The 12826-nt window shown below is 38.0% G+C and overlaps 2 protein-coding genes across 3 annotated transcripts; both read right to left on the bottom strand.

Moving 5' to 3' along the window:
- Nucleotides 1-91: 91 nt before the first annotated feature.
- Nucleotides 92-4749, bottom strand: LOC131306542 (tryptophan aminotransferase-related protein 3-like). Of its 2 annotated transcripts, none has more exons than XM_058332843.1 (5): nucleotides 4133-4749; nucleotides 3145-3439; nucleotides 2678-2973; nucleotides 2030-2313; nucleotides 92-1262 (listed from the first exon to the last, which is right to left on the bottom strand). In XM_058332843.1, exons 1-5 carry the CDS (start codon nucleotides 4456-4458, stop codon nucleotides 997-999), a joined length of 1467 nt encoding a protein of 488 aa, XP_058188826.1. In that variant the 5' UTR covers nucleotides 4459-4749; the 3' UTR covers nucleotides 92-996. The 2 variants fall into 2 exon arrangements, with proteins under 2 accessions (XP_058188826.1, XP_058188827.1); XM_058332844.1 differs by having other exon boundaries at nucleotides 102-1208; nucleotides 4133-4480.
- A 377-nt stretch (nucleotides 4750-5126) lies between these two features.
- On the bottom strand, nucleotides 5127-10173 carry LOC131306543 (tryptophan aminotransferase-related protein 4-like). Its single transcript, XM_058332845.1, has 5 exons — nucleotides 9777-10173; nucleotides 7540-7834; nucleotides 6465-6757; nucleotides 6046-6323; nucleotides 5127-5579 (listed from the first exon to the last, which is right to left on the bottom strand). Exons 1-5 carry the CDS (start codon nucleotides 10064-10066, stop codon nucleotides 5368-5370), a joined length of 1368 nt encoding a protein of 455 aa, XP_058188828.1. The 5' UTR covers nucleotides 10067-10173; the 3' UTR covers nucleotides 5127-5367.
- Nucleotides 10174-12826: the final 2653 nt, after the last annotated feature.

Consider the following 12826-nt stretch of genomic DNA (forward strand, 5'->3'; position numbering starts at 1 on the left):
TAGTTGAAGATAGGGTAAGGCTGCAGCAGTCTGCATGCATCTAATCCTTCCCAAAAAACAGCCATGGGAGCCTAGTTCACAGGGCTGCTCTTATATATCTTTTCCCATGTAAACCACAGAGTGCGATTCTGGTTTGGAGTGCCCCTTTCATTGGATTTAGCATTAATACTTTTGCGTAAACATCTTCATTGAACTACTTCAGATATTTCATAATAAATGGAGCCATAGGAAAAAATATCGGCCATTGGAGGTTGTTCAATTAGTTGTACTTACTTACCTCAAGAGTTTGTTCACTTGATGATAAGAGTCAAGCCAGTCAATGAAAAGCCATAGGAAAATGCGGTATTGTCCGACTCCACAGACAACTGGTACTTATTTTGTCCCTATCAGAAGCAGTTTTTTCTATAGATATCTAATTCACCCCTTCTATAAAGAAATCAACCTTTTTTCTCCCCAATGTTACTAGTTAATGAAATATATTACATCTAAAATTGTATTATAAGGGTATTTTGGTTGGAAACTTGTCAAGAGGTTTCAGACTAACAAGGAAGAAGCTTCCAGTTTTTTAATCTTTTTTCAAAATTTAGGTGGGAACAGATGCTTAGTGTTGTAAGTTAGCCTAAATTGAGCATACTATCTCTGAGTCCAGAACTTACTGATCAGTTTAAGATGAACTACCCTAAAACAGTGCATGACGGAATCATTAAGGGTTTAAGCAGATGGCTCAGGCAAATAGGATAAGGACTATTGTGGGTAGTTATCATTTCAACCCTTTTGAATAAGACTTTCTGATAATGGAGTAGTTCATAACCGTACTTGCCCTAGGATTTAGTTGCCATAAAGATCCCTAGCAGAGAAAATTGGCATGATACTGAAATACTTGTTTGCTCCTTGAAAGGTCAATAGACATGACTTTTTCTTATGGGTCTGCACAGTGAATATAGTACAAAAGGAGTGTGCGTTGAACATAAAATCAACAGATGTTGATTGTGGTATTCACATTGTTTTGCTACCGTCTTCGTCAGAGACTAGATTGTTCATCCGGTGTAGAAGAAACTCAAAGTCGTCGTCTGTCCTGATTAGACTGAGACGTACATAGCGGTTTCTGGCAGCAAACATGCTTCCGTTGCGACTAAGGATATTAGCTCCCCTGAGTACTGCACTACAGTCCTTATCTTCTTCCCACTCACACTTCAACCATGCATAAGCTGCATTCTGTAGATATAATTGCTTAGAAATATGTAGAATCCTAACTGGGATCTCTGAGAATACGAATGCAAAAAGATAAGACAGAACAATTACACAAGAAACACAAGATTTACATGGTTCACCCATCTAGGGTTACCTCCACAGTCCGCATTACATTACATTACAACATTTACTGTTCAATTTTGGAAGTTAGAGATTGCAAAGACTATGAGAACTCACCCACAATATCTAGCCAAGGGATGCCGCTTGAGTTCAAAGCTACTACTATATTCCCAACCTCCACACAAACTTCCGATTTTGGACTCAACACACTTCCTGTAGTCGGCCGGGTCATGGACATCTCTCTGGTTCTTAGAACATTTGGAATCACATGATAAATATAGATGTTAGTGTGCAGTCTTCCTTCATTTCCTCCGTCTTCTCTCTATCAGTACGCGCACACACTATGCTATCTCTTTTTTTGGCTTTTAAAAATCTCTAAAATAAGGTTGAAGGGTATATTATTTAGGACAGTACGAAAATATCAATCAAAGTTCATGCAGTTCTCTCTGTTTTTGGTACTCTAATGATGCTCAAAGGGGAGAAACTGAACTGTTCATCAGGTCCGGTTAGAGAGCTCCTCATCCGCAAGCAAGACATGTTAAAAGGAGAATTTCCTTCTAGACACATCATTGTTTGTGCAACTTCTTTTGTGTTCCTATTCCTAATACTGTTGCCTGTACCTTTTTCCTACGCTTTCAAAAGTACAGTAATACTAATTTCCACTTGACAATAGAGTATCACATTATAACAATGGACTCGGAATTGACATGAGAATCACCTGGAGAAGGTCCCCTGACTTTCTGGAAGAAGGTGCAGAACTGAGGAGGAATTTCCTGGATGGAAAAACGGTTCGACATAGATATAACCCGACTCAGTCTTTCCCAGCGCTTCCTCATTGTTTGGTATGCAAATTCGAATATTTCGTTTCCTTCTCCTTCTTCTAAAACTACTTTCAGAAGCTTCAGAGCTCTTAACTGAGCGTCTCTAGAGACCCCCATCTCAGATAGGATCATGTACCACACAATTCTTTGGTACACAGCTTCATCCTTCACCACTGCCCACCTGCAGAACCAGAGAAATAGCAAGGTAAATCCATCCCGGATGATGTGACAGTGGCATTTGGTGAACATGGGTCACGGTCATGGCTGTTTTAGTTGGGCCAGAAGTGGACCAGTGAGAATTCGTACAATCCAAATGGCTTTGCATAGTAATTCAACCACAGGGTTGATGGGCAAAATGATCCTTGGAGTTTGCCTTTAGGCTGTGTTTGGATCATGTATTCTGTACACGTAGGTGCGGGTGCCACTCATCCTCACCCACCCACTGCGAGTACATGTGGGCCCAGTCACATCTGTGTGTATTGGAGTTTATGTAGAAAAAGAGTCTCAAGTGCAAAAGAGTGGTAGTGAAGATGTTAAATATTTACCCAAATCTGGAGCCTGCATGACCAGTGAGCTTAGAAATGGTAAAAATCATGAGATCTTCGTCTGCTGGGGCTGGAATCGCCGTAAAGTGGGGCCAAAAATAGGCAAGATCGTGAATTGTCTTAACAGATGGGCCTTGAAGAGTTGGTTTGTTCAGTTTGCCATCCGGGTTGTTTGGTGCAGTTACAAACTCGATCACGTTTATGGAGCTATCTGAAGTACTGTTCTTCCACAATGATGCATCTCCTTCAAACTCAAAATTGACGGAGTTGACGAAGCCTGTTTGAGTTTCATAAATCTGTTTGGACAAGACTGGAATTCAGTTTTGTGCCCAAAACTAACAATTTCTAGGGAAGTCGTTTTTCGGGAAAATATTTCCAACCCAAACATCTCTCTCAATAAAATGCTTTATGCCGAAACAAACAAAGCAACAACCGTAAACAACCGAAACAAAAAAGGAAAAACTTACTGGGTAATAAGGGATGGAAGCCACAACTTTTGCAGGGGAGGATGAATTTTGAGGGGAAAGGGCATAAACCGCGGCATTAAGGAGTTGGGTCGATCCGGCTCCGAAAACAATGTATTTTCCAGAAGTTGCTGCATTTTTGGCAATGGAATGCACTCTTCTGATGTGCTTCTCAAGCTCATGGGAAATATGAGAGTTATTCTCGAACACATAGCTCATTCTATGCCACCCTGCCACCACCAGTGCACTGCTTGCTGCATGTTGCATCCAGAAGGGCTCCAAGAATAGAGGATCCCCACTGCAGAATCAACTACTGAAAAACGTCATTCCTGGACATTTTAATTCATTGATGCATGACTGGTTTACCTTGAGAAAATATTGATTCGCGTTCTCTTGGAAAATTAGTAGAACTACGGTGGAAAAAAATGAGAAACAAAACGACATTAAGTCGAATGCTCGCAACCTTCATTTTTGTTGTTTAAAGAACTGACCATATAGCAAACGGTTATCGTAGTCAAAGTTTTTGATTTATGAATCCGAAAACGATGAATAGGAATAATGTTGGCAAAAGGAAAATGATTTAGAGGGATCCAAGGCCATTTTCTTTCCAAATAGATATTCTTCTTTCTTTCTTTCTTGGAATAAACAAAGGGTATGAGTGGCAGAAGAGGCATAAGTCTCTCAACAAGTTTCTCCCCATCGACTCAGACCTCTGTCTATGGATATTATGCATGAAATGTCAGAGAGAGAGAGAGAGAGAGAGAGAGAGAGAGAGAGAGAGAGAGAGAGAGAGAGAGAGAGAGAGAGAGAGAGAGGTTTGACTCGATAGGAACATGGCAGCAAGCACTCAAAGAATCGACTCTCACTATTAGCCAAAAAAAAAACAAATGGTAGCACCAGAGGTTCATCCAGTCGTCAACTTCAGTCTTCGAAATTAGACCCGTAAGCTAATTTGGTATGCCCAATTTAGAGAGAGAGAGAGAGGACTAACCCATCTGCATCTGCAACACAATCATCAGGAGGGAATTGAGAGCAATCAGGGCCTCCAAAGCAAGAGTTGCACTCACAACTGGGCTTTCCATCAACAAACAAGCCATCCAAGTAGGCGCTACCATGGCCTGAGCATGAAACCGCTGCCACTGCTTCAGCCTTTTGGCTCCAACTCAGCTGATCATTATTATTCCACTTCCCCCTAATCAAATGGAGGTTAATGAAAAAGTAGAGATTAAGAGCCACAGAAAGCAAGAGACACACACCATAGAACTTGGAGCTTTGGAACTTTCTTCCCATGATTAGTCCTGAGAGGTTCCTAATCATTTTTGTTTAAGAGAAATTTGGTGGTTTTATATACTTCTAAAATCTAAGACAAGACAAAGCCTTTGCCCAATAGCATGACCAGTCTCCCGTCCAGTTTTTCTTTGGTCCATCCAGTTTTGGACTTTTGTGGGCCCCTTCCAGATCCACAATAATGATCGGAATCGTTCATTTTGTAAAGCTCGATGAGTATGCCGCTCAAATAGAAAATTAGCTTGACGAATATCAATAGCTATATGAAAAAAAAAAAAGATTTGTACCGGACATGAGACTAGTCCCACTAGTATTATTGGTGGTTGGTTTCCACTATGAATGAGGTCATATTAATATAAGAGGAGGCCGATACGACATTGCACCAGCCAAGAGCCTTTCGCTTCACTTTTTCTTCCCCTTAAGGTGGAAAATTAAGTTAATTATGTAGTGCTCCTAGACTCTATTCTGTTTCGCTAAGGCCTTTTTGAGCTCTTTCTTGTTTTGTTCTTATTCAATTTTTTTTTGCATTTGTCAATTTTGCGCCTAATTTTTGTGGATTATTAATTCGTCTCATCCAGATGAATTAGAAAAATAAAAAATTACTGATTTTCACCCAAATATTTTTAAAAATATCCAAGATAAAATCCAAAAAGCCCACAACAATAAAAATACCGACGAGCGACAAAAACAGAAAGACAAGGACCAAACCAAACTAAATAACCGATCAAGACGGGCAAAACAGCTTCTCGAGGCGCGTTTACGCATGAATGGTACTGTCTATCAGTCATCCCATGCTACATGATGTACAACATTTCAATTGTACACACAATACATCAACTTATCCCAACACTACGGCTACTTATTTACTGCGAAACAATGCAATCAACAAGAATTGAATTGCAAATTGTAATCAACGACAAGTTGATTCATATACGTTCTTCACATAATTTTGGCTCCATCTTCCTCAGACACCAATATGGTTAACTTCCGGATTAATAAATCGAAATCGTCTTGTGTTTTGATAAGGCTGAGACGCACATATCGGCTATCTGCACCAAATAGGGTGCCTTGACGGGAAATTATACCGGCTGCTCTCAGCACTGCGTAGCAATCTTCATCTTCTTCTCTCTCACATTTGAACCATGCATAAGCTGCAATGAAAAGAATTCAGAAAATGAAAGGAAAAAGAAGAAGAAGAGAGGGTATGGAATTTGAAATTTGAGTATTCTAAATCAAACGGCGTTGGCATGTCGCAACTAGATTCAATCGTCTTATGTGAAGGTACTCATTGTTCAGACTACCTAACTTGTTAAGAAATGATCCCAAAAACGTATATCGAACTATTCTATACCCTCCCTCAAGTGCAACTCCGTCATGCAAGTGATTATGCAGATCGATATCTATGAAGAGCGAAAGAGAAAATGGAGGGGAGAAGCGTAATGCAGACAGAGAGACTTGAACTCAAAACCTCGCACAACCTGTGCTCTGAGCCCATTCAACAAACTCAAGAAAGAATATATTACTTTGTTATCAAGTATCATCTCTATTCCTCTGTTTCGAAAGCACACTTCCACATGCAGAATTTACAAGTGAGTGAATCTTTAAAATGAGAATCACCTGGAGAAGGATCTCTGACTTTTTGGTAGACGGAGCAATACTGAGGCTCGATTTCTTGGACGGAGAATCGGCTCGAGACCGACAGAGTCTTGCCCAAAATCTCCCAGCGATTCCTCATTGTTTCGAATCCAAAGTCGAAAATTTCTCCTTTTCCCTGAGCAACAAATTTTAGTAGCTTCAATGCTACCAACTGGGTATCATGAGAAACACCGAAGGAAATTTGACTGGTATAGGCTGACATTGCTTGATACACAGCCTCATCCTTTATCACTGCCCACCTGCAGAACAAAGAACAAAATCAAGTTAGGTATCATGTTCGACATCTTACCGACGCTTAAAAAATTTATTCGCATTTCTGGACTGGGGTTCGAACGCCCGGTTCACAATAATGAATGAGCAGGGTTATGAATGGTTGTTACCCAAATCTCGAGCCGGCATGGCCAGTGAGCTTAGAAAGAGTAAAAATCATGACATCTTCATCTGCTGGAGCTGGAATTGCTGTATAATGAGGCCAGAAATAGGCATGATCATTAATGGCTTTGGCATGGGGGCCTTCAAGCACTGCCTTTTTCAACAGACCATCTGGATTGTTCGGTGAAGTTACGAATTCGATGATGTTTGCATTCCCATCTGTAGCATTCTTAAACTGAGATGTATCCCCAACAAAATTATAGTCCACCGATCGAAAGAAATCGGTCTGTGATTTATATGCCTGCGAAATTCCGTCATCTTGATCAAATTCTTGTACAAGGAATCATAGAGTGGGCGTGGTGTCATATTGTGTCATGTTCTTACAGAATCGTATCAGATTTTCTCAAGATTAGTCGAGGTGCGCGTAAGATGGTCCAGACACCTGATTATCAAAAAAAAAAAATTGTGCAAGGAATTATAGAGGCGGGCATGGTGTTATATTGTGTCATAGCTACTCCATTTTTTATTTTTTTGGTATCAAAAAAGAACTTCATTGATATAAAGATAGATAATATAAGAGAAAGAGCAACAGTGCTATCGCCGTAAGATAGAAAAAGTGTTGGTGACGAGCGAAAGCCAACAAGGGCCTAAGGAGAAAAGCACTTTGCCACACAACAACAACAACAACAACAACAACAACAACAACAGAAACAAGTAAAACTACAACTAAGCTACGTGAAACACCTCCCAAACAACAAGCCGCAGTCAAACAAAAAAAAAACACATGATACGAGCAAAAACCAAGAGCATAAACCAAGAAGGCGGGTACGAGTTAATATGAGTTAATACTTAATATGTGTCAAATTCAAACTACGCTGGTACGAGACTAACCTACACTAACCTGATCTGTGCATTTGCCATGTTATCGTATTGTTTCGTGAGAGAACTAATTGACTCTAACTTGCTAACTTCGTAACCAATTTGAGTCCTTTTAGCATCTTGTATCAAATTTTCAACCATGATAGCAATCATGGTAACCGAATTAAAGAACAAAAAAACTCGGAGATTAGGTACTGGATTAACCGGATAAAATGGCTTTGTGGTCACGACCCCTGCCCTCGAGGACGAGTTGGTGAGGGCAAGAGAATGAACTGCTGCATTGAGGAGTTGGGTTGAGCCAGTGCCAAAGACGATGAATCTTCCTTCCGTAACTGCATTCCCGACGATTGAATGCAGTTTTCGGATATGTTTTTCGAGCTCTTCTGAGATATTGGAGTCATCGTCGTACGAGTAGCTCATTCTATGCCACCCTGAAACTAGTAGCGCGCCGCTAGCTGCATTTTGCATCCAAAATGGCTCTAAAAACAGAGGATTCCCACTGCATAGCAAACAAAAACAGGATAACAATTCAAGAGAATTTTTAAAATTCAGAGGGGCGAAAAAGGAAATTTGCATTTCAAAACGGACCAAAATGTGAGGTGATAGAGGGTTTAAATGTCACAAATTGAGAAATAATGAATTATTTAGCAACATGGTCATAGGGTTATGGTGGGGATAGAATGTAATTAAGTCCAAAATTGTTCATATTTATGTGCTACCATGTTGGTCTCAAACACCTATTTTTATTTTTACAGGAGAATTATGACAAGTGTTGTCCGAAGGGGCGGATGCAATGAGTGGGGGACTGACACCTGCCACCCCCAAGTTCGATAAAAACAACATTATTCTACGGAACACGTATATTTTTGGGGATAGTAAGTATGTTGATGGGCGAACCTTAAAAAATGTGTACTTTTTTGGATATTATTGATGGTTAACGTTAGAATGAGTGTATTTCCCCCCCGGAGATTTAGTCTGTTAGTGGATGATTATCCCATGAAAATGCATGTTTTTTTTTTTCAGTATTATGAATAATTAGCCTTAGAACGCCATGTATTATATATTTTGACACTAACTATATGCATTTGGATGCCCCTTTCGAATTTAATTCCTGACTCCGCCACTAGTTATATGCTCCTTCTGTCATCAGGATCAAGTATATGCTTACAATGTATAAACTCATAACAAACTCACGACATATGCATGCATGCCTTTTGCAGCTACTTAATTTTAGACGTTATGATTGGTTCGAGTTGAGTGCCCAAACCGAGGATCCTACAAATAGGTTTTCACAATTAGAAGAATGTTATTGTCACGTCATTCTGGCGAAAGACTATAATAAAAGATGAAAATTAGGCAATTGGAGCATTCAAAGCTGGCCCTGAGCTAAAATAAGTGTTGTGCTCACTTTAGGCCTCAAAAAAATTCTAAATTGTAAAGGGCTCCCCTTATTTTTTTATCCCTTATTATAGTCCAACAAAAGATGCCCTATTTTTAATTTTTACAAGAAGTATATAAGCTATAAGTTCAATATCCTATCCCTAAAGCACAATATGGATGTCCCAAGGATAGACTGCAGATGAATCAACCGTTTTTAATTTTTCAGTCAAGCTTACGCAATGAAAAAACAACCCTTTCCACGAGAGACTGAGAAAAAAACCTTGGAAATTAGCCCATCCGTTCGTTCTATATTGAGAGTTCACTATGAAAAGTCGTGTCATTTTTCAAATCAAAAAAATCAATTACTTTCATGTATGATTTTTTGAATTTTTTTCATACCAAATTAAAGTACTAATTGAGATCTTCAATACAATGCAAAAAAATTTAAAAAAATTATACACGGAAGTAATTGATGTTTTGATTTGAAAAAAAGCAAGAGACAGAGCATAAGACTCTCAATATGGAACGGTGAAAGTATGCTGTAAAACCAATAAATCATGCTCCAAATCAAAACCAGAAGATATCATAAGAGAACAAAACTAGAGTCCTAATTGAATTTTTGCATCATGTGCTTTGAGATGCTCAAAGCCGGCCCAGGCACAAGGCCCAAGAGGTCTAAGCCTTGGACATCTCAAAAATTTTAAATTTTAGGGGTACTCTAATATTTTTACTATTTGGGTTTGAGTATGACTCTTTTAAAATCTAATAAAATAAAATAAAAAATGCCCATTTGGAAATGAATTGGTGAAATAGGTGAATTATACAAATTTAATTGATACTTTTGCTTCTAAAAACGCAACACAAATAATATTCAAGTAATGTTTTTCTTGTAATGTGATTGTTGTCATATAAAAATTGTTTTATTATTAATTTTTTAAGAGCACATTTTTTTTATTAGGCATCGGGTACTACCGGGAGATGCTCATAAATTACAACACTTTCCCATATATATATATATATATATATATATATATAGAGAGAGAGAGAGAGAGAGAGAGAGCCTGTTGACGTCTGCAGGACAATCAGGTGAAAACTGAGAGCAATCAGGTCCGCCAAAGCAAGTATTGCATTCACAGACTGGCTTTCCATCCACAAGTAAGCCGTCCAAGTAGGCCCTGCCATGGCCAGAGCACGACTCCGACGCCACTGCTTCTGCCTCCATGGCGGCCCTCATGCTCCAGCTCGGCTTCCAATTTGTATGCCCGACAAACAAACACAGTATCAGCAACATATTCAGAACCATTGAACACACAAAACACTTGCCGTACTTTGGTGGTAATTGTTCAGCCATGTTTTTGTGCTTAACGTTTTTGCCTTTTTTGGTGAGTCTTTTCTCTCTCCTAAAGTAGGAGAGAGATTAGTGGGTAAAGTGTTGGTCCACAGAATTGGTGATGCCTGCGTTTGTGGAACACGACCGGTAGCTGGGTACTTTATGCAGAGAGAGAATTCAAACTGATGTTATAGTGACAATGAAAAATTATTCATTGCTCTTGCGGCACCGCCACATGGTGTTTCACGTTCTCTTAAAATCACAAAATTTTGTAGAATTCGAGTCTAATCCGCTAACTCAAATAAGAAAATAAGTACTTGTTTTTTTAAATTAAAAGTAATGTATTGTAAAAGAATAACATATTTCGTAAAATGAAAAATAAGTATTTTAAAAATAAGAACTTTAATAGAACGAAACTTAAGAGTGTGGATCGATCCCAGTGTAACGTGTGAAGGGAAGAGGCTCACTCAATTTGCTTAAAGCACGTGTTTAAGAATTCTTGTTGACCACTGTTTCAAAGCCTTAAAAAGAAAAAAATGGTGGAGGGCCCAATGATTTCAACAATGCAAGTGACACACAGTTTTGCCTAGGGGTGTTCAAGAAAACCGCCCGAACCGTAAAACCGGTCCGATCCGGACCGAACCGTCATATTTGGTCTGGTTCTGTGGTTCTGCGGTCAGGTTATGGTTCCAAAAAAATAAGAACCGTTAATTTTGGTTCGGTTACTGGTTCTCAATTAAAGAACCGTGGTTAGAACCGGACCGGACCGTTTAAAATTAATATATATATATATATAATTATATAAAATAAATATATGTGTGTAATTTGGTAAGTTAATCTCTTTCTTGCTAAACTTACTTTATTTAGAGATGAAATCTCATTCGTTAAGAAAGTTTTTATTTTCTTTCTTCTTTTTCTATTCTAATAGATTACTTTCTTATTCTTTTAATTCTTTGTAACCTTATTTAACGGATTAGTCTTTATAATTTCAATCTCACGTCTCTCTTTCTCACACACCGGTGATAGGTTTGGATACTAATTGGATAGAATCGGAACCGGAGCCGAACCAAAACCGGACCGGTTTTGCGGTTTGGTTCTGGTTCGGTTCCACTCATGTATTGGTTAGGTTCTGGTTCTCAATTTCCTAGAAACGTTTGAAATGGTCCGATTACTGGTTTTCTAGAGAACCGGACCAATCCGGACCGTGTACACCCCTAGTTTTGCCTCCACGATGTCATATCCTACTTTTCTTTTCTTTTTGTGATTCCACTTTTTATGGGAATCTAGCTTCTTCGAATAAAAATTGCAATTTGCATTTCAGCTGAATCTTTGAGTGAATAATCAAAAGAGAACTCCAATTTTAAGGAACACCACCACTCAGGCCGGGCCCAGTTCACGTTAATTTTTTTGTGATTAATTTGTGCCAAAATTATATATTATTCATATTAATCAACAATTTTTGACATTTTAGCATCTTGTGTATACTAATCAATAACTTACCCGTTCGGCTAAATAATTCAAGAGAGAATTTTGCATAAATCCACTATAGCAGTTTCCAAACTCATCTAGTCCACTTCTAAGTTTCATAGTCCACTAATAATTTTAATGACAAAAATACCCTACCTAATAAATAAGGGCCTTATTTGGCTAACACGAAAATGTGTTTTTCCATTTTTTTCGTTTTTGTTGCAATCAAGCCGCCGCCCCTGCCACCACCTCCGCCACCACCACCGTCGCCATTGCCATCACACCACATATAACGTTATATGGGTAACAAAAAACGTATTTTTTCATTTTTCTTGATTTTTTTTATTGAACCTGCTACACTTAACATTTAACGTTATATATGTGACAAATTTCTCTTTTTGTTTTTTTCTATTTTTCTTGTATTGATTTTTTAACGTTATATGAGTAATAAAAATTTCCTAACATACAATATTATATGTGTGGCAAAAATTTTCTAACATGCAACATTTCTTTTTGGTTTTTCTTGTTTTAAGTCTTTAACATTATATGCTGGTCCATACAAAACATATAACATTATATGTGAGTTTTTAAATATCTAAATATCACAAAAAAAAATAGAACATATAACATTATATTTGAGCTTCTGCAGCTCTGAATCTCACAAAAAAATAGAACAGAAATATAACATTATATGTGAGCTTCTGTAGTTCTAAATCTCACAATAAAATAAAATATATAACATTATATCTGAGCTTCTGTAGCTCTAAGTCTCACAAAACAAGACATAAAATTATATGTTCTCAAAACAACATCATATCTTTCTAACAATATTATATATCTCAAAAAATAACATTATATGTTCACATATCATGCCACCATTATCCTTATTTTCAATCGCGCCTTGAATCCCAAGTTGAATGTTGATGAGGCTACAGAGGGTCGAACTTCATTTTTTCACCATTTTCTTCATCAAAACCTTCATCGAATCCTTCAAAATTTTGATTTTCTGCCTCCGAATAGCATTCTCATAACCATCTACATATATACATATTCAAAACAACATAAACAACATTAATATATCTCAAAAATGAGATATAATATTATATGTCTAACCCTAGGAAAATTACATATTACACATAACAGAAGTTCACATATAACGTTATATACTCCATTGTTCACCACTTATTGAATTGGTCCGCGCAGCGACCTCTTCGACTTGCTTCTGATAATATATGGATACATCCATATGCGCTTTTGAGAGGCCGCTGTGCGGACCTATTCAATAAGAGAGCATAAAACATTATTAGTTCCTCT

The sequence above is a fragment of the Rhododendron vialii genome, chromosome 11a (genome assembly GCF_030253575.1).
Source record: "Rhododendron vialii isolate Sample 1 chromosome 11a, ASM3025357v1".
In the NCBI taxonomy this organism is placed as follows: Eukaryota; Viridiplantae; Streptophyta; class Magnoliopsida; order Ericales; family Ericaceae; genus Rhododendron; species Rhododendron vialii.

Coding starts and splice junctions, on each gene's coding strand:
- LOC131306542 (XM_058332843.1), bottom strand. CDS start 4,458: ATGATTAGGAACCTCTCAGGACTAATCATGGGAAGAAAGTTCCAAAGC. Junction 2,314..2,677: donor CATGCAGGCTCCAGATTTGG/GTAAATATTTAA, acceptor CTGGTTCTGCAG/GTGGGCAGTGGTGAAGGATG. Junction 1,263..2,029: donor AGTCAGGGGACCTTCTCCAG/GTGATTCTCATG, acceptor TCGTATTCTCAG/AGATCCCAGTTAGGATTCTA.
- LOC131306543 (XM_058332845.1), bottom strand. CDS start 10,066: ATGGCTGAACAATTACCACCAAAGTACGGCAAGTGTTTTGTGTGTTCA. Junction 7,835..9,776: donor TGTCCTGCAGACGTCAACAG/GCTCTCTCTCTC, acceptor TTTGCTATGCAG/TGGGAATCCTCTGTTTTTAG. Junction 6,758..7,539: donor CCACAAAGCCATTTTATCCG/GTTAATCCAGTA, acceptor GGAATTTCGCAG/GCATATAAATCACAGACCGA.